This window comes from Dryobates pubescens, chromosome 1, assembly GCF_014839835.1.
Source record: "Dryobates pubescens isolate bDryPub1 chromosome 1, bDryPub1.pri, whole genome shotgun sequence".
In the NCBI taxonomy this organism is placed as follows: domain Eukaryota; kingdom Metazoa; phylum Chordata; class Aves; order Piciformes; family Picidae; genus Dryobates; species Dryobates pubescens.
Genome location: NC_071612.1, coordinates 8397467 through 8418793, shown reverse-complemented (window position 1 = coordinate 8418793; position 21327 = coordinate 8397467). Strand labels below are relative to the sequence as shown.

General features: G+C 41.9%; 1 protein-coding gene across 1 annotated transcript in view; it reads right to left on the bottom strand.

Annotated features, from left to right (window-relative positions):
- The window catches only part of SLC25A26 (solute carrier family 25 member 26), a 96620-nt gene that overhangs the window by 24991 nt on the left and 50302 nt on the right, over positions 1-21327 (bottom strand). Inside the window, exon 6 of the mRNA XM_054161161.1 lies at positions 3612-3656. Within this exon, the coding sequence (XP_054017136.1) occupies positions 3612-3656 (45 nt within the window). The remainder of the gene's footprint in view (positions 1-3611; positions 3657-21327) is intronic.

The window sequence follows — 21327 nt, the reverse complement described above, 5'->3', positions numbered from 1 at the left end:
TGTGGTGGTGGTTTTTGCCCTTTACGCTCTAGTTTGTTGAAAAAAACAACCCCAAAACACAAAACCCTGATGCCCTGCATTTCTGCACTATCCCCACAGCACAAGTTAAACAGGTATTTTTTCTCAATTAGGTCTAAAAATGAAAATATATGGATTAAAATGCCACAAGAAACAAATGACACATCATCCGTGTGCTGTTGGTAGGTACTCAGATAGGATTAGATGGGCTGAATAGAACTCCTTAACAGAGCAGTATACAAAGATAATACTGAAGGGATGAGCTCTATACTGCTACAGTTATCTGAGTATAGACTACATACCCCTGGCAGCAGGGTGAAAGCAAGAAACTTGCACTAGACCCCCTGTAACCCACAACAATTTCATGCCAAATACACAGCCCTGTAATTTGAAATTCCCACAATTAAGAACATACATATAGCATATCCAAAGCAAGCCACAGAGGCACCCTGGAAATTCCAGGGCAGCATACTAGGGTACTGTAGCTTACAATATTGTTCCAAAACTTGAACTGATACAGAAAGCAGAGTGCTTGGCTGGCATTTGGGAAGCACACCATATCTATGTTCTGCAGCCTTTCTTCATGGCTAGCTAGCTTTGAGATGGGATCAGAAGCATTAGCTACACCTAAAAGAACCTAAATCTGATCAAGCTGCTACAGTGGTAATCACCCATGGTGCTCCTCTGAGGGTTGCTGCAGCAGAGAGGGAATGAGATTTGCAATGCCTCTTCTTTCCCTGAATTCTGAAAAGAATTCAAAATTGTTTTAGCTGTAAGGCTTGGCCTAAAAAGACAGAGAAGCAGTATGCTAACTCACCCTAGTGAGTGAATTACAATGTCTGCCTGAAATCTGATACACCACAGCAGAGTTTCCTTCTCCCCTTTGTTTTTTTATCAATAATCTGTGCCTAAAACAAAATATGGAAGAACTGGGAAAAGACATTAAGCATGCATTATAACAGGGGATGCTACCTACATTCAAAAAAGGAGAGGAACAGGGTTTTTTTCCCCACTAAAATCACTGTAATTTCTTTACTGTTGTTTCATGAGTCACTGTGAACTAAGAAAGGAGTCTTTTAACAATTTTTTAATTGACTCATTAATTGAATAAAATGAAACTGCGTCAGTTTCTTGCTAAGTACTGCAGTATCACCTTTGCCAGCACCCATGGTGTAGGCAATGTTATAATTTGGTAATCTATACAATGCACTCTCTTATTCTTAGTTTATCACACACAGGACACCTGCTCTACATTCAGACAGAAGAATACTCTGCATGTAACCCATGTGGCTAAAGCCCACTGGAAGCATAAAGACTAACCAGAGCAGTTTGGAGGAAAGCAGACAGAGAAAGTGGGATATAAAACCACCTGACTCTACCTAAGATGAACCTTTATTAGGCTTCTTTAAGCTTAACATCCTGCTGCTGGCTGCAGCCAGCACATATGTGAAGGAATAGGATATTCTCCTCTTCTTCCATTTGCCTTGCTAACTGCTCTTTAAAGTGGAAAGGTATTTTTCCTCATTTTTATGGTGATAGCTTCATCAGAGAATTCCATCAGTTTATGTAACTTTGTACTAATGGTTTTAAAAGTGACACAGCCACAGCACTTGTTCTGTTCTCTGAGAGAGGAACCATACACATCAGATGCAACTGCTCCTGTGTTTACCTTCTCCAGTAATCTCATTAACACAGCACAGAGTAGTCCCTCAGACGTTATCTCAGCGATTCTTCTCTGTTCAGGCTTTGTGCCATTTGTCTCTTGTCCTCTGCACTCCTACCTCTTCTTAATTACTGTCTCTTCATGCTCCCTTTATGTGCCCGTGAGAAGCCCCAGCCTGAAGCATACCCCTGTTGATGCTACTGGCTACATCCAGCCTGCTGATGGGATCATGGTGTCTTTAGTCCTTTGTTGTACTGTCAGGGCAATTTTTTTAAGAGCTTAATTCAGATAAACAAAACATATTTTGCTTTCACTGCCTGGCTTTTGATGTGACAAATCTTGAGCTCTCTCCATGTGCTAAGCTAAAGTGACTGGAAAATGCCAGACTGAGTTTTGCAGTTTTCTACTCCTGGTTCCACAGGCAGAAGAATGTATTGCAACAGGTTCATGCAACAAATTGACCCAGTTTTGTTTCTTCTCAGATCTGCACTGACCTCTTCAGATTGAATGTGACGACTCACTCCTGCCTAACTGTCTTCTTTAAAGCCCACAATCAAAACACTACGTTTTATTGTCACGGCTATGTGGACATCAGCTAAAACTTGGCATTCTGAAAACATCGACACAAGGTTGCTGGTTTCCATGGTTTTGGCAAGAACACTGTAGGCTTCTCTCTTTAAGCATTGCCACCTCTTGCTCTCAAACACGGCTGCTGCACTAACAATGAGCAGGCAGGCCAGCATCGCTGCTGAAGAGTTTACAGAAAGCCATTCCTGGACACTGGCAGGGAAACAGACTCCTAATAAGGCAGCCAAAGCTACCCTGAGCCATGGGATGATACCCAGACACTGCACTAGGCTGAGTTCATGAACCACCTACAGAAACTTCTACAAGCACAGCTCTGTTCTGTGAAAGCTCCCGATGCTGCTCCTGCCTGTGGAATGCCCTTTATATTTGACTCCCTGAAGCCTCTAGATGAAAATATTCACACTGTGAGTTTGTGCCCTCCAGAACAATCCAAACTACAGACACAGCAAGCAGACAAGCTATGGTCCCAACTCAGTGTTCAAGGACCAAGGAGAACATAAGTCTTGCTCCTTAAATATAATCAGCAAGGGGTAAGGAAGATCACTAGTTCCCGCCTTTCCAGTACCTCTGCCCAGTTTATGTCTCAGTGTGCCTAAGTCCAACACCCTTAACAAGTAAAAAGTCACTCTCTCTCCACCTCCTCTCTAATAAATATTGTATTTGCTACAATACTTTTAAGGATCAGCAATAATTTTCTGTGCTTCCAACAAAGGATCTCTAAGCATCTGAAAAACACCCTTTCCTTCACCTTTTGCATCGAGTTAAAGGAAAAACAGAGGGACAGTGAATCTTTGAATCCAACCCTATGCTCAAAAATCTGTCCAGCTGATGAGATACCACCACATCATTCTGAAAGACTGCTCTAGCAAAGCATCATCCATTGACACCTTTAAATAAAGTACACTCAGCCAACCAAAACAGCTTGTCAGTGATGCACTGAGAATCTCTCCCTGCACACCAAACCAGACTCAGTCAGGTTTTTCCTCTATCATTCACAGTTTCTGCAAAGAGTAAAATGCTAAAACAATAAAATAAAAATATATCACACAACATAGGACAGTTCCCATTTCTCCTAAACCAGTAGAGAAAGCTAGAGCAGAAGATAAGATTTTTGGCACGTTAAGGAGTAAAATTTAGACTGCATGCCACTTCTCAGTGGTTAGATATTCCCTGTTATTTTTCAGACATTCAGGCAAATTATCTCCACAGGCACAGGTAGGTTGGTGCATCCATACTGGTTCTTGGACATGCCCATAAGTGTAATGCTCGAGTTAGGTAAGTTACCATGGAAAGCCTTTGCAAAATCTCTTAGCTTACATTTGTATCACTAATGAAGACTTACCTTTAAGGACTCCCAGAGGGGAAACTGTACCAGAGAGAAAGGAATCTGGAGAGGTGGGGAAAGAAAAAAAAAAAAACACACAACACAACATAATGTTACACAAGCAAATTAGGTTGGCATGTTCCTCAGCTGACTAAATTAGGAACAGTTATTGTTCACCCAGTGAACTGCAACTTATTACATTTACAAATCTTTACGGACACTTTATATAAGCTGCCATTAAATGACTGGTTTCACTAAAGCAGTTTTACTTTGTTTATCACATTCCCCGCTGAGAGGTTAATGTATTGTTACCAGGGTGGCCTAGAAGAGCAATAAGCAGTATGATCTAGTGCAGGGACATTCTTGGTTTGACACTCAGCCAAGAAAGCCATAAGGATGGTTCAAGAAACGTGTTCCTGAGGCCAGGAACACAGCCTGGCAAAAAAAAACCCCAACATCTTCAGCAATAGACAGCCTCACAAATGCTGAGCTGAACACAGTTGTGCTCCAACCAGGGCTTTGCAGTTGGGCATCAGCTGCAGAAACTTCCCTCCCAATGATCTCACATTAACAAGTTCCACTGAGAATTATAAGAAGGTTAGGAAGAGCTACCACAACCCAACTGAAACTAAAGGAGAAGCTTGGTGGTTTTCTTCTCAGCACCTGTAATGAGAGTTTTTTCTGTCCAGCCTGTATCTCCACCTAGGCTCATCACTGCTGTCATGAGCCCCTAGCAGTACTTGTGCATTTCTAAATCCTTTACATAATTTTGCCCTGATAAATGCCTTGTGATCAACTCTCTTAGCACGAGGGAAAAAGCAATCATAGACTTCTGTTAGCTCTGTAAGCTGGGCAGGGCTAACACATGCAGTAAGTCAGTTTTCATCATGCACAGCATGTTTCTTTGCAACAACAGACATAATTTTCCAAGGCAGTTCCTTCCCTTACAGTTTCTTCCTCCTCCAATCTCTCCACTAAGTTCTTCTGTCTCTTCCTCCTCCTTCGCCACTCTGACAAACCCTGTCCAACATCCATCTCTGGAACTGACCTTGCCTTTGTTAGCTCCAGTCCCAGTATGTGTCTCAAGTCATCTTGGAGAAGGGGTCTCTACAAAAATATTAACCTGTGCTATAACTGCCCTACAGCTGTACCTGCGGGTCTGCTTTGCCCTTTCCTAAATGCTCCCAGAGTTATCTCCTCCACTGTAACATCTGGTCAGCCCCAGATTCAAATCTTCTTCCAAGTATCTTATTTTCTTCTTCTGCTCTTATCTTCCCTCCCCAGGCAACAGGCATTTTGGGTTAGCTTTCCCCTAAAAAGGCTGATTTTGCAGCTGGCACAGCATTTTCTCAGTCTCAGAAAGCCCTTATGCAATTTTTGTCACAGAAAGTAGTAGACATTCAAAATGGGTGACACTTAACCAATACATAAATCTTTGCTCTTTGTAATGTGAGCAATGTCAGGTGAAAAACACTCACACACACAAATACAGATGGCTTATTAAATCCAAGTTCAAGGTACACAAAGGAACCTGAAATGGTGCATCCATTCAACATCACAAGAGTTAAAGAGTATCGTCTGCTTCACTGTGTTGCAACTAATGATTAATAAATGAGCCTATTAGGTTAATCTGCCAGGCAAAACTAAGCTTGACAGACACCTGCCACAGAAAATTTGTTATCTATTCAGGCAGGAAATGGCAGTGAGAAGAAATCAATGTCACTGCTGTACACTGAGCTGACAAACTGAAATCTCAGAGGAAGTTTGTCATCTTGAACAATGAGCAATATCCCTGGTGGCATCTCAGAGCCCCACAAGAAAGGTCAGATATGCCTCTTATTTATCAGGGCCCTGAAACTCTAGTGTAGCAATTAAATTTCATTTTTAATACTGGGTGAAAAAGTCCAGCTATTTGACAGTAATGCCTGGTAATATATTTAGGAGAAGATAGATAGATAGATATATAACTCCACGTGCTGCTGCATCACTGTTGAACTGGAGTTAAATGGCATGATTTCTTTCCAGTGTAAAATGAAAAGCAACATAATCTTCTAATATCTAGGCCAAGAAACAGAAAAAGAAACAATACCAGCTACATTTGCTTCAAATTTGTTTAAAAAAAGAAAAAAAAGGAAACACTCTGTAGCCAGCTGTACACCAAACAAAACAAGGTCTCAAATACAGGCTCCAAGTTTTGCCTTTTTTTTTTTCAACGTTCGCAAATGAGTGGTAAAATTACGCAGCTGCTAATAAGACAACAAGGGAAGCTTTTGACATAACCCCCAATTTATCTCCTAGCTAGAAGCATTTCAAAGAGGAAATCTGTTCATGACTGCTGTTTGATTTTTCAGCATTAGTGGTGGGGATTTCTGGTTTCCCCTTTTCCTGTGTACCCCACGAGATGCTGTGGAGCGCAGGACACCAAAACGCCTGGGAAGATTTCAGATACATGCTGTGGGATCTGCACAGCCACTGGGCTCCCTCCTCTCGAAGATGCCTACACTAAATAGAATCATTTGGGGTGGAAAAGGCCTTTAAGATCATCAAGTCCAACCATGATCTAATTCTACAACATCTGGTACTAAACCAGGTCTCTCAGCACCGTATCTCTGCATCTTTTAAACACCTGCAGAGATGGGGATTCAACATGGGTAGTTTCTTTCAGTGTTTGAGAACCCTTTCAGTGAAGAAGCTTCTTCTAATAGCCAGCCTAAACCTCCCCTCACACTTCAATAGTTTGAAAACTTGCAAATGCCAAAACAAAACAACAACTAGGAAGTAAACCCAACAAAACCAAGAAGAGCAGCTCATTTCCCTGCACTAAGAAGGTTCTAATGAGATATTCTCCATTTCTTACAGTCATCCATTGGCACCTGTTTAAGTCAGGAGCCTTAAAAACAAACCCCACACAAGCAATTTCATGGGTATTGGAATGAAAGGGAATCTGGCTTACTGTGGATTTGGTTTTTGTCATCAGATTCACTCAAGACGAATAATTTCCAAGCCAGGTTTGGTGAGCTTCCCGTTACAGGGACCTCAATCACATTTCCTCTCAACATCTATTCCACAGCCGCTGTTGAAGTTCAGTTCCTATTGCAAGCCTTCCCTCATACCCCTTAACCACCTTTATTCTCCCCTCTCACATACATTTATGAGAAATTCACAGGAACTTCTAATTCTCTTTGCAGCTGCTTCCTTTCCACCACATTTCCACCTCCAGCAGGTCCAAAGGCTATGCAGGCTGCTGAGCATTGATGTGTGTTTACACCCTCTTTTCAAAAGACTTATTTTGCTGAGAACAGACTAAATAGGATTGATACATGCAAAAAGAAAGAGTTCTGCAAGGGTAACTCATCCGGCAATGAGAAAGCTTTTAGATGGCTTACTGCCCTTTAATCCTCTACCACCACAGACGTGACTAAACCCTTGCAGTCTGGGGTCAATTCTTAATTTGAGCACTCACAGCCTTTCATTCCTTTTCATATTTTGATTTTTAAAAGAAAAGCTCTTCAGCAATGAACAGAATCACACCCTGCCAGGCAGCAGTATTTATGCCTGAAATAGGCTAAGGCAACAATAAAAATGTGGTCCACACATGTGGGTAACTTTCTGCCAGCAAATACAAAACCCTGGCAAGCTCCACCAACCTCTCATTCAATGTTAATATAAAATAGACAGTACCAGCTCTTATGTCTGCCCTAGTGTTATATAACTCTGCTGCTTGTTCAGTCAACTCTAATACCAAAAGAAAGCTCAAAAACTTAAAGCCCCCAAACAGCTGTAAATCATTATTCAGAAATGTTTTAGACGTTAGTGAAATTATCATTTACTCTGGTCCCTGTAGTCCTTAGTACCTGATGCCTAACTTAGTGTAATGAATGGTGTAGAATCATATTTCTACAGCTCAACTTAAGTCCTTTGATACAGAAGGACTTAAAAGGATTGTTTCTATTCAGGTACTTTGAGAAATAGTTGCAATTCACATCCAGAGCAACAAATACACACATCTCTTCTTCTGAAACAAATACCAACCCTTTGATGACAGAGCAAAGGTCCTCCCAAAAAATGCTGGTTGATTAAAACAAATGTAAGGAGGAACTTTTAATGATAATCTTTGCAACTACAACAGAACATTTTAAAGCAACTCAAAATTTACTCATTTAATATCTGCTGCTAAATTGCAAGCTGACATTGTCCTGAAAGAAACACAGCAGACATAGAGCAAGGAGAGTATGCTGAAGGAGTGGTAGAGATGGAGGGGAGGCAGGGGACACTAAAAGAAAAAAAAACACCCTCATCAGCCCCTTCAGAACTGGGATTCCCTTCCAAATATGAGAATTCTTTCACACAAAGAGGAAACAGATGTCCATGGCTGGAATTTGCATGTGGCTTTATTCTCTTCTAGGATACAATAAAACTACTCTTCTTCTCATCCTCCGAGCTAGAAATTAAACAGTGGCATGTCATGCAGAGTCCAGCTGTGCTTTCTACCTCCAACCTTTATTAGCAATATATTTTAAAAGAAGAAGAAAACAGAGAGAGAGAAAGAAAGAAAGAAATTAGAAAAGCATAAGAAAGGAAAAACTATGTGGTATGTGTTCTCAAAACAACATAAAACCTACAGATGTTCTTACTAATCTGTGGCACATGTTTGTTTATTCAGGTTTTCTCTGTCTCCAGTTCAGCGTGGTTTGCTCTCCAGAAGATCTGTTTTTACAAACGTTAGAGTAAATACTGAAGGAGAGATTGGCACACACAGTCAGAGGAGGAAAACAGGCTCACCTCTCTCAATGTCCCTGAAACTGTACCTCTGTTCCAGAAACTCCTCTCACTCATACCTCCACTGTTCTCTACATTAACACTATCACAGAATCATTAAATGTCTTAGGTTGGAAGGGACCTTAGAGATCATCTACTCCCACCCCCCCATCATGGGCAGGGATGCCTCTCAACTAGACTCAGCTGCTCAAGGCCTCATCCAACCTGGCATTGAACATCCCCAGGGAGAAGGCATCCACAGCCTCCCTGGGCAACCTATTCCAGAGTCTCACCAACCTTGCACTGAAGAACTTCTTCCTAAGATCCAGTCTAAACCTACTCTTCCTCAGCTTCAAACTATTCCCCCTTGTCCTATTGCTAGACTCTCTTATAGAGCAGTGGGAGAAGAGGCAACAGTTATGAAGAGGATTTTGACAGTACAAATATCACAAAGACCAACAGCAAGAGCATCTGTTGCCTTCAGGGAGAATGTACTGCAGTCACCACAGAGTAGTTCTCAAACTCATACCTAACCTGTCACTTTGACACACTTTGACAGGGCTCATGGAGATGCTATCACAGTTAAGTCTGTATTTACAAGGAATACTCTACCACAGTGTCTCCACAGCAGGTGCCAAATGGTGCCTTCTCCATTGTAACTGCAAAGACAAGTCTAATAACCCATTTCTGAGCATCAAATACCACACTGCTTTTCAAGGATACATAATGCATACATTTCAGGAGAACAACTTTCCCTTTACTTAAGTCTCTGTTACATGCCTTTTTTCTGTTTTAATCAGCTTCTTTATAAAAGATTGCTCTTTTCAAGTAGCAGAAGAAAACAACCCTGTCTGCCCACCAGGTTTAACATCAGAACGTTCCATTAATAGTCACAGTAAATCTGGTTTGGTGTCTTGTCCTCCTAAAATTCCTCACACGCTTGCCCAATACATCTGGATTATGATAAATTGATGTTCCAACTATAAATATACTTTTTCCATGATGGGATTTGAAAAGACAGCATGAAATGAGGTAAGCCTCTCCATGATCATGTCAGGGGTCATGGCAATAGACATCATTAAATAGACCCATGGTTTTCCCACAGTACTGACTGAAGGTGAAGGTGTAGAGGAGCTCAGTACAGCCATCATCATCAGTATCCCAAAGCTGACATTGTTGGCTTCTTTCCTTGAAAAGGTTCAATTAATACCACCTCCCAGATCCTCCTTGATACATTGCAGACTCCACAAGCAACCTAACAAAGGTAATTTGTAATCTTAACATCAACGAAAGACTGTCAAAGTCATCAGCCAAGCTCCTGCAGCTCCAAGATGAAAGGCATGAGCAGGGGTAAGCAATGGACAAGTTTATCTGTTACATAAATGATGGATAGCTTTGTTAATAAATACTGATGCAATTAAAAACAAAGCTCTTCAGGCAAGTACAACAACATTGGTATAGCAATGACCAAAGATCCCTTAACTCCATTCCTTAACAGACATAGTGAAAGACTAAATTCACATTCAGCAGCGCCCTGTAAGACTGCATGAAGCCAGAGAGTTGGAACCCCATCGGCAGCTGGACCATCACAGGTAGAGCTATCAAGTTGCATTTACAACAAACAACTTCAAACAGTTCTGTAGAGTTGAATGCATGGCTTTACAGCACTGCCAGAGGCAAAGGAACAGCATTTAGGGTGGTAGAAACACTGGTCTCAACAGTGCCAAGATCATCATTAAAACAAAGGTTTCAGATGATGCACCAGCAGCTACATAAGGTAATCAGCACTTCCCTGATTTTCAAGCAAATAACATTAACACTGTGAGCTGGGAGACAATTACAAGTGGGAAGAGATACAAAACTCCTGATTAATACTCATTATTCTGATTCCAGCATTCACTAAACCTCAGATATTTGTACTGCGCTTCTTCTATTTTTCCAGCCCTAAGCTCAAAGTATTTCCACTTGTCACCTGGCCCATGTGAATGTTTGGAAGTAAATCCCTCTCTGAGACAAAACACTACGTGCAACACAGCATTGCTTAATTTGGTTACAAGCCTTTCCAACAGATGGCTTTGGGACCTCTGTGGCAGAACTTCACATACGGCAGGATATTCTTTTAAATGGCACCACGTACTTCTTAGGAAAGAGATGTATAAGGGACACCATGCAGAGATGGATAAATGCAAGGAAAATTCCATCCAGTTTATGGAAATTTTACAAAGGAGTTTCTGGAGGGGCAATGCTGACCAGTGAAGAGGAAAGACACAGTCAGAGATCCGGCATGACTGTGTGTCCCCACAACATAGGAAAAAGAAGCACTGACGCAGATGCACAAACTCAATGCAGGCTGGATTGATTTAAGAGAGCCTGATGATCACAGAGCCCTAACTTTGCTCACACAAGATAGACCATCATTGAGCTACTGAAGGCTCCTTCCACAAAGGATATTAACTAACAGCCTCTAAAAATCTCCCTCTCTTACAGCAGCCCCTTGCTTTGCTGGGAGGACAGAATAACTACTAGAAACTGTACATCATAGCTAGAGAACTCAATCCTACTGTACTTTAAACAGCAGCTGGACTGACCAGCCCCCAGTCAGACAAATAATATCCACATTCTCCCAACAAGCACTAAAGGAGATGCCTGTTTTGCCATTCCTTCTCAAAACCAACACACACACACACACTAAAAATCCTCAACGAGAAAATGAATATGCTGACTGACTTGTACATGCTGTTTTCAAGGTGCAGATAAAAATCTTGTAGGGGTAAAAAGATGAGTTTAGCAGCTCTAGAAGAATGAAGGTATTGTTTAACAGGAAGCAGATGTATGTCAGATGGCAAACTCATTAAAGTGTCCCATCGTTAAAGGAAACGGGATAACAACGAGCCATCTGAAAAAACCTGAACTGATCAGGAAATACACAAGCCGCAGCTAATCTCCTATTTATTGGTAGGTAATGCCTTTAAGTCATGCACATGCATTGAGTTTAGGACCATGAAGGACTAATCTTTGTTCTCATGAAAAAGGAAAAAAAAAAACACCACCAAAAAAAACCACAACCAACAAAACCCAAACCACCACCAAAAACACAGGAGCAGAAGCCTAGAGCATGGAGCTCAGCATTTCTGGAAAACATCTTCTGAGTTAAAACTCCAACATTTGGAGAAGCTATTACATCAGTACGTGGGTGCACAACACACACAGTTATGTGCTGCTGCCCGGGCAGCCTGTCAGGTCACTGACTTGGAAGGCATCTTAGTGTACGTTTTACAGACATGTAACATTTTAAACACAATGACAAAAATTACTTATGAAAGGCACCTATCGAGGGAAAGTCTCTAAATACAAACTTCTGAACTCTGATCAAAGAGTCAAGCTGTCAGACTGACAGAGCTGCAGTATCACAAACAGTTCCTCAAACGAGAATTTTGCAGGGGGTAAGAGGACCTAAGCACAAGGAACTAAACAAGCAGCAAGTTTGACTCACAAGGCAGGTGGATGCATGGGAAAGAGTGAGAATATTGCTTCATCCAGCAAATATTCAATCAAAGAAACTCAACAGCAGTGCAGCTGTAACTGCACCGACAGCAGCAGAGGAGCTCTCATCCTCTGAGTAGCAGCCGCACAAGAAAGAGACTGGGAAAGAAACGTGCTTCTCCCTTCCTGGATGTATCTCAACCTGTAGCAGTTGTTACAACATTATGATTACAAATACAACACAGCCGCTCTCGCCATAAAAATTAAATACATCTCTCACCAGGAGATTTCTGAGTATCACTAAAACAAAATTTCATGGGAAAAAGATCCGTCTCTGCCTTTGCATATGGGCCTGATCCAAAGTCCATTGAAATTGCTGGGAATTTTGTACATGTGGCTTCAATAGCTTCTGGATAAGGACCCATGCTCAAGATAGAGAACAGAGGACAGAGCAGATGAAAGGGCTCTATCATACAATATGAGGATCAACTGATTTGGATCCTATTGCATCCTTTCCAGAATGCACACATTCAGGCTTCTTTTGGGAGCAGGATCTAGGATGTGCTCTTCTTAATTTCCTAAGCAGGAACTGCTGCAGATTGCCTTCTTGTACAGAGGTGTACACAGCAGCCCCACTGATGGCTGTATCTGAACCCAAACCATGTACATTTGCAGTAAAGTCCCAGTAAAGGTAATGCAAGCTGAGCAAATCCTTTTGAATGTTTTACCACGTAGGAACTTCGGTGTTTTCCAGTATTGATAGCCCCAGGTATTTAGCAAGACTGTTCCTGCATATTTGCCTGTTGTGGAAAAAACAAAACCACAACAAAAAAGGCAAACAGGCAAAATCCCCCAGACACTATGAGAAAATTAGTCCATCAAGGCTAGTGCAAAGCCAACATTAATGGATCAACTACTATAAACCACCAAGTTGAAGCTTCATTCTTTGAAGTGCAGGAGCCATGCAGCACTGTTTATAGATCTCACACCATTATCTCCATCATGTGGCAGAGAGAAAAAATGCAGACCAATGTCAAATTCAGGAAATGCTCATCATGTAAAGATGTTTGGTTTCTTTCACACATGTATAGGCACTTATGTGTACACACACTCAAAATTTGGTGTCTCACAAAACAGGGCACTGCTAAGCTCCCTCTGTGACTTCTCCATTCAACTATTTGGGATGAGCCACCTCTGCACCGCACACCGCAGGTGTGAAAGAAGAAATCATCTTGTCCTGCAAAGTACTCACACTCACAGGCACTGCCCCAATGGGTGCCAGTGAAACCATGCTCACACAGGGGAAGCTTCAGCAGGTCAAGGTGAGCCATCATTTAGGTTAGGAAAAACCTCTAAGATCACTGAGTCCAACCATTACAACAGCTTAAATAGCAAGTCTGTGCAGCTGGCATTAATGGCCTGATCTTCACGGACTCCTTGAAAGACTTTACCATGTGTGATCTCCACTGGTGTTAGCTGAATAGGAATTGTTTCTACAAAGCACTAAAACACATGTCTAATTTCCTCCCTCTTTACAGAGAAGCAGTTAAATATGTCCTTAAGTCCTGTACTGAATAGTCTGACTATCCTGTGTGCTCAAGTAAGACTGTTCTCTCTCCCTCATCTACCTGTTTTATTTCTTAATGAGCAGCTGCAGTGCTTCAGCCCAACCACAAGACATGGCTTCACAGAAGTCACAAAGTGAAAAGACTTCCCTATGTTACATCAGGGGACCTATGAGCTTATGACAAGGATCTCTCCTAGCTTTTATGTATTAAAGCATGAGCTTTCCTGTACTGCAGCTACAGTTCTACAAACTGCAATCCCATTCTATATTAAGGGACCTAATCATTGAAGTGAACTGAAAAAAAATCACAAGCAGCATTTGATCCAACCTAAATGAACAGTTAGACAATGTATGTACAGGTATGGGAAAGATGGCTGCTTGAGGTTTGGGGTTTTTTACCCTCCGTAATTTTTTTTGACAGTTTAACCAGTTCTGCAGACTTTGTAACTATTTAAACAGGAAGCCCCCTGGACCCTGCAGACCTCCCTGCCTATGCAGCTGGAGAGCTATTCTGCTCCTAATGGAGCATTTCTTCCACCCCCACCCAAAGGTAGCAGCTGTATGATGTCGGGCTGGACAATGTGGGGCCACCTGGGACTTGCTGCCCTCCCAGGTGTGGACTTGCAGGCTTGCCCACAGCAATTGAGTCCCTGGGAAAGCCATCTCGCTGTCTGCATCCCCCAACTTCCTGCCTGTCAGCAAGCTGGGAAAGAGCTTTAGAGGAGGCTGGCTGAAAAGGCAAATGCAGCGTGGAGAGAGTAGGGAGGGTTTGCTTCTCTTGCAGGCTTTATCAAAGGAGTCCAACTCTGCTTGCAGAATTGCACCACCATTATAAGACCTATGAAAATAAGAGGTGTGACTCTTAATGATTTGTTTCAATTTATGTATGGAGAAGATGCTTTCATCACAAGCTTTTGAATTGACTTACATGTCTTTATACAGCCACCTCCTTTCTGTTTGCCTTGAGGAGCTATTGTAACCACACCATTCAACCATAAATCTAAACCCAAACAATTTCTCCCACTCAATTACCCAGCTTGGACCTAAGGAAAGTGTGCCAAACTACAAGAGCATGAGAACAGGATCCAGAGGAACAGGAGTGCTTTGGTGGGCAAGAACTAAACAACTGGAACGTCCCAGACACACAAACATTGGCATCATTTGCTCACCCCACGAGGCTGCCCCCATATCCCAGCTATAGGTTTGGGCTACCTTCAGAGCCTCATGGGAACTGAGCTATAGGACACAGCAGCAGCTACCTCTTGTTCTACAAGATCCTGGCTATAGCTGTGATCAGCAAAACAGACACTACTAAGTTGCCTCTTTACCAGTATAAATCATCCCCCTCCATGCTTGGCAAAGCACTTAAGCAAGTGCTTAACTTTCACTATTGCTGAATAGGAGCAAGATCATGCTCTTAGAACACAAAAAAGACCAGATCCAAACAAGTTCTTAGACTTCATACTCTTCCTTACACTCTCAACTTCCCATTATTCTAAAAGCTCTTCCAGAGCTGGAGTTGGGCCAAAGTGTTTTGTTGAACTGACGCCTAAACAAAGCTTTCTGCTAATTTGGGGCTGCAACCAATGTGGTGACTGAAGAGAAAAGCCAAAGAAAATAGTCAAAACTTTTCTGTGGGTTACATTAGACACACAATAAAGAACTCAAAGCGCCCTCAAACACCCAACAGAGAATAAGTCAAGGTAACACCACAACTGCAGGTCCACGACAAGATGTTAGGATCACGACTAGCAGTAGAAAAATCCAAGCAGCCAGTGTAGCTGCCGAGGCCCCACAATGGGATCAGATCCCACCATTTCCAGCACACTTCTCTCTCAGGCAGCAGGTCTGAGCAGAGCATCTGTTGCACTGATGGTCCCTTTAAGAAACGTACTTCTGTGGAAAACATTGACACCAAAAGGAGAAAGCCAAATCGCACGCCCACTGCAGCATGATCTCTGGAGAGAAAGGGATGGGAAATGCTGCTCTCACAGCTTTAATTTATTTCAAGGCATCCAGAAGGTTCCACTGAGATGATTTCTTTTCCTCATTGGCTTTGCAGCCATGTCAAATGCCCATCACAGCCAAGTGGCAGGTTTGCCAACTCCCTGCTGTCATAGGTAGGTTCATAAAACTCACTGTGCAATGGCTTAAGTTCTTAAGTTGTGTCACCTGGTATGGACTTTGGTCTGTGATACACAGCAGCAGATGGGATTTACATATATATGATTTGAACCAGTCTGCTCAATTGTTTTCCAGCTGGGAAACAGAAAGTCATCAATAAAATAACTTTCATGCTAGCAAGCATTACCTTGAGTGGGAAGAAAACCAAACACAAAAATTTTGGTGGGAAAGTACACAAACATTCCCTAATTATGAGAAACTTCCAGAAATGTTACCTTTTAAGTATTTTAGTTACTGGAAAGTATTTTAGTATGGGCTTCAGAAACCTGCCTTTAAATAGGTCTCAGGACTGTTTCAGTTCCTGCAGCATTTGGATGCCTTATTTTGAGTGCCAGTCACAGACCTTGTAATGTGTGAATGATGCTCGTTTCACCTCAAGACTGACTGGGATGTATCTGCCCAAATCAGCATAATAAAATTGAGAGGCAGCATCTGAAGAAAGAAAACAGTGACCCTGATCAAAGACATGGTGTCCCTGACGTTGCACAGCATATAGCTGGACTCAGAGAGCTGGAGAGTAGGCAGTGCAGTGAAGTAAAATCAGCAAGCAAGTTAAGGACCAAAGAGAAAAGGAAAGAAAGCAAGGCTATTGCCTAGTACAAAGATTGAGCTCATCTCAAAGCCAATGCCTTTTCTAGTGCAATGTTCACAACCTTTTGGATGTATAGTATATCCAGGTGACTTAAGCCAGGATTTTTTCTAATGAGAGTAACAAGATATCCATTACAATTCCATAATGATTTAACCTCAAGGCATTTTAATTACATTTTTCATTTGCCTTCCCTGGGTTTTCCTAATTTGAGCCAGAACACTTTCTTCACTACTAACACAATTTTTATCTCAGCACAAGTACCAATAGACCACTTCAGACATAACCACCACAATCTGCAGAACTCATACAAGAGCAAAAGTTATCTATGGCTTTCATTCAAAAGATACAATACCATTAACACCTTTTTTCACATAGTATCACCAAATGCTGGTAGCAGTCTTCTGGATCATGACATGAGCCAAGAAGCCTTCGGAACAGTCTGCTGATTCTGCATTCACACATACAGTTTTAAAAGCTCAGCTGACGTGATGCCAGTAAATGACCTGACTTCATTTGGACATCCTACACCGAGTATTATCAGTGTTTTAGACATAGGACTAATGCGGGGTGGAAAGGAGATTCTCAAATTCATGCTGAAATGCTGATAGATGTGGTGAAAAGAGCCTGTTATAATGGAGGGAAATTTCCAGAAGAGAATCTGAGAGAGAATGAGCTCTACCTCCCCAGACTGTTTGTACTTCCCTTTCCAGCTGCAGCCATGAGAATAGAGGGTTTCTTTGCCATTTCATCCTGCCCCAAAGTGCTGATTACAAGCCCTGCCACACACTGCCATCTCCATCCTTACCAACTGCTGGTCTGGCTCTTCACATAAATGCTCCATCCCTACTTTATGTCAAATGGCCAAGTTAAAGATGGCAACCAGCAACAGGGGGATGTAACCTCTTCAGCTGGCTGTGCAGCCAGAAGAGGATCTCCAAGTATGCCTTAAAGAACAGACAGCACTGGCTAACTTCACTCTTAGGCTCAAACCAAAGAGAAGGTATTTCCACCCCCATGTGGCACCCAGCAGTGGTCGTCTTAGCAGAGACCCTGAAGTGATGGCCTGTGCCCACAGAGCAGCTGGTAAGTACACATTTAGAAAGCATGTCTGAAAACTGGGAAGATCCTATCCTGAACGACAGTCTTTACAAGATGTGTTGATTGGAGAAAACAAAACAGAACAAAACAAAACCAAACCACAACAGTAAAGAACTCATACCTTTGCTTTGCAACATGTAGCAGCTCAGGAAGATAAATGACAAAAGCCTTTACTGTGGTGGAATGGTTAAATAGAATCACAATAAAATTCCACCTGTCAGCTCCAAAAGCACCCCACATGTAGAATTTACACAAGCTGAACTGGAGCTGGTTCAGGGCATGTCATAACAGTTAGTCATTTCTGCACTGTGTGCTGTTAAAATTGGCCTCAAGATGAATGGAGTGCCTGTAGAGGGCAACCATATTTCAAGCAAAGCAGGACACGCTCAGGGTAGTTGGACTGCCCCTTCAGCTGCATTCCACAGCCTTTCATTTTTGCCACTTGGTTTTCACGAAAAACACTCACAGCACACTTCCAAAAACTTCTGAAAACCAGTGAAAGTACTTTGTGGTAAGGCCCTGGAGAAAGAAAATTTGAGTTTCTATTGAAAGGATTTCACATAGCATTATCCCAGTTGACACTCCTAAGTGAAAAGTAACAAGCACAAGTATTTTTTTGCTCCCCCAAGCTGCCAGTTCCCATAACTAAAACTATGGTGCTTCCTATCTAATAGCATCACACAGGGGTTTTGAATGGAAGCCTCTTTTGTTTGTGATGCTTTCAAGCAAAAGCCACTGTAAATTATTTCACTCTGATGGTTCTCAAGGGACTTTGTAACTCAAGAAATCTTCTCACTGCGTGCAAAAGACTTTTGAACCAAGCCAGGAAGCGCTGAAGCACCTTCATTCCTTTTTCAAGTCAACTTAATTTCCTGCAAACAAGTATGGGAGAAAATAAGCAGGCATGGCCCTTTCCAGAAGCTGTGCATGAGAGAAGTCAGCCTGACACAAATTAATAGAAATCCTCTTGGGCTTTCTCAGAAATTAATGCCCCAATAATGTTAAGATTGATGTGTAATAATGAGACCATTTGCTTCCATGTTGCAAACTACATATACTGTATCAGCACGCTACACACACTTTTGACAGGAGAAAATTACACTGTCAGCAACAAATACATTTCAGATGTAGCCACTAGAACAGTTGTTAGTGGCAATTCTGCAGGGAAGGCTGAAGAGAACCCATATCCCCTTTGCCCACACAGCTGAAATAAGTCTTGATGCTGTGATGCACAGGCCAGACCATTGGTAACATATTTTTGCAAGGTTTTTGCTCAACTTTGAAGGTAACTGGTTTTGTTAATGATTATTTAAGTGATGCTCTTCTCACAACCTTCACAAACAGCATCTTTAAACCCCTAAAAATTAAAGAAAGAAAAAAAAAAACAATCATATCTTGGATCTCTCTTACTGCAGGTAACTTGTAGCATGTGCAGGCCAGCTAACCAGTTAAAACTTCCTCCCCTACTTTCTGATGCTACGAACACCCAGTTCACAAAATCCACCTCTTGAAGAGACAATGAGAAACCTGAATGGCCAGCTGGGCTGCACAAAGTCTATGGTACCCTCTGAGCATAAGGCATTGAGCAGGGAATGATGGGGAAGCAAGAAGTGGTCACACACTAGAGAAAAAGAATGTGAAAAAGGCAGTTATAATTTTGTTTCAGGTCATTTTTGCACCAAGTACCCCACAAAAAGTAGATTTTCCCCAGAACCTGTAGATATGGGAATGCAGGCAAGTGTCACTGCTTAACTCACCTAAAAGAAATGCAGCAGAGGGGCAGCAGGCTTAAGTGCCACTTTGGTGACAGTTTGTTCTTGATAAATCATTTCTACACCTGACACAGCACCTATCTTCCTTTCATGATAATTATAGTTTTAGAAGCCTCATTTAAAGGGTGCAAATTAATTTCCAAATTCCACCTACTGTCAAAGAGTGTATTTTATTGGGTGATTAATTACCTGCAGGAGCACTTCAGGAGATACCTTGGAGGCAAACAAAGATTGCTGTGACAGCTCCTTTAAGATATGGCTCTGCTCTTAAAGCTTGATGAGCCCAGAGATAAAATAACTGCATACAGGTGTTATCTTCTACAGCACCTTGGGATGTTTGTGCTTCAGAAGTGCATTTCTCATCTAGAACATGCAAATATTTGCCTCAATGCTATAGCCTGGGCTCTGGAGAAGCCACATAAACTGTATGGGGTTGGGTCCACTTCCACAGCAAAGCAGAAGGCAAGAACAGGCATGGGGATCTACTCTTCCTTGATCCTCAGCATACTCCTGAGATATTCTGCACTCCCCAAACACACACTGCTTGGTCTTCTCCAGCTTGTATGCCTGGATGACATACAAGCGGCTTCAAGTCTATGGACTGAAAATACTGTTTTGTAAGTGTTATATAAGTCAGGAGGTGTTAGGATTGATAGCAACTTCTACTGCAGTTTCCTTGCTCTTGTTTCAGACCTCTACATCAACCACAGCATCCACCAGATCTATGCTCTTCACAGCACAGCCAAAAGATCTTGTGTTATGCAACTCCCCTTTTCAATCAAGTTTGGTGCCCAAAGATCACAGTGAGAAGACACCAACACAGCCCAGCCCAGCTTACATTCACACCTATGCACCAAGTACCTCTATGCACTACAATCACTTTGACACATTATTTAGACACTGGAAAAAATCTCCACAGAAAACAACTCTTTCAGTACCACAAGTGGGGAAATACACACTTTAACTAAATTCTAGGTTTTATCCACCTGTTTTACTCAAGTGTTCTATTTTACACATTACTCAAAGCACTGCTGTCACAAGAAAGCTCTGCTCCCCCGCATTTCTTGTTTGCTTTCTCTTACATCTGTCTTTCCTAGGAATTACAGTATTATGGAGAAAACAAGATACAAAGGCTGTTGACCAAGGGCAGGGCCTGTCCCCAACATGTTTGTCTAACCAATTTTAATGGCCTCTCCTGAGGGATGAACTGCACAGATGATCAGCTCAGGTGCTGCTTTGTTGGATAGTTCCCCAGAGCAATTTATGTCATTGCTTCCTCAACTTCTCATCACAAGCATAGGAGTAGATTTTTCTTTTCCCCTTTGCAGAAAATTTTCAAGTACCTGTCTTTATTTATCATTTTCTCAATTCTTGTCCTCCCTTTTACACACAAGGACATCAGTCTCAAAGACTGCTAAAGACAACTCTGTGGATATCATTAGCAAGTTTCAGCCAAATTGTTAGCAAAAACTGGTTCTGTCTAAACCAACATTAACCCTTCAAGATTGAGAGGAAAGGAAAATACAGACTCAGAAAACAGTCTAGGAGAGATTCTCTCCTCTGACAGCAATACACTTCCTCTTCTGATTTTGGGGTCGTGGGATGTCACAATCTCCCTTCAGTACACAAAGAAGATGGAACATCAAAACTGAACATGTCTGAGGTGGGAGGAAAGAATAGAAAAACAGATTTTGAAAACCTGGTAACTTATTGCTCTCTAACAAAATAGTAATTGCATACACACAAAATGATGGGGGTTGGAATGGATCTCTGGAGATCATCTAGTCCAACCCAATGACAGATACAAAGTCTTTCAGAACCATTTTGTAAAGTTGAGGACACATGGTGAAGGGAAGGATTGCTCTGGACTTTGAAAAGACCACCTGAAGCCAGAATGCATCTATGACAGTTGTAGTTTTCAAGATTTGGATGCCAAGGGTGATTTTCTATTGAAGGAGAATAAGCCCTGAAACAAGATCAGAGAGCTACTTGCTGCACTTTCTCTCTCTAAACAAAACAAATCCAACCCCCAAAACAACAAGATAACCAACAAGGACAGCAGCGAAATAAAAACACAAAAGAAACCACCACACAAACTTCCCAGAAAAACAAATCAGATCTCAGCGAAGATCAAACTAGAGCTTATTATTCCAAATCTGCCCTTGATTAAGGATGGAGCCTTCCACCACTCAACAGCTGTTACACGGTTACGGAGAGAAGCCTCATCTAAAACATCATACAACCCCAAAGCAATTAAGTAGCTCTGCCAAACACTGCACT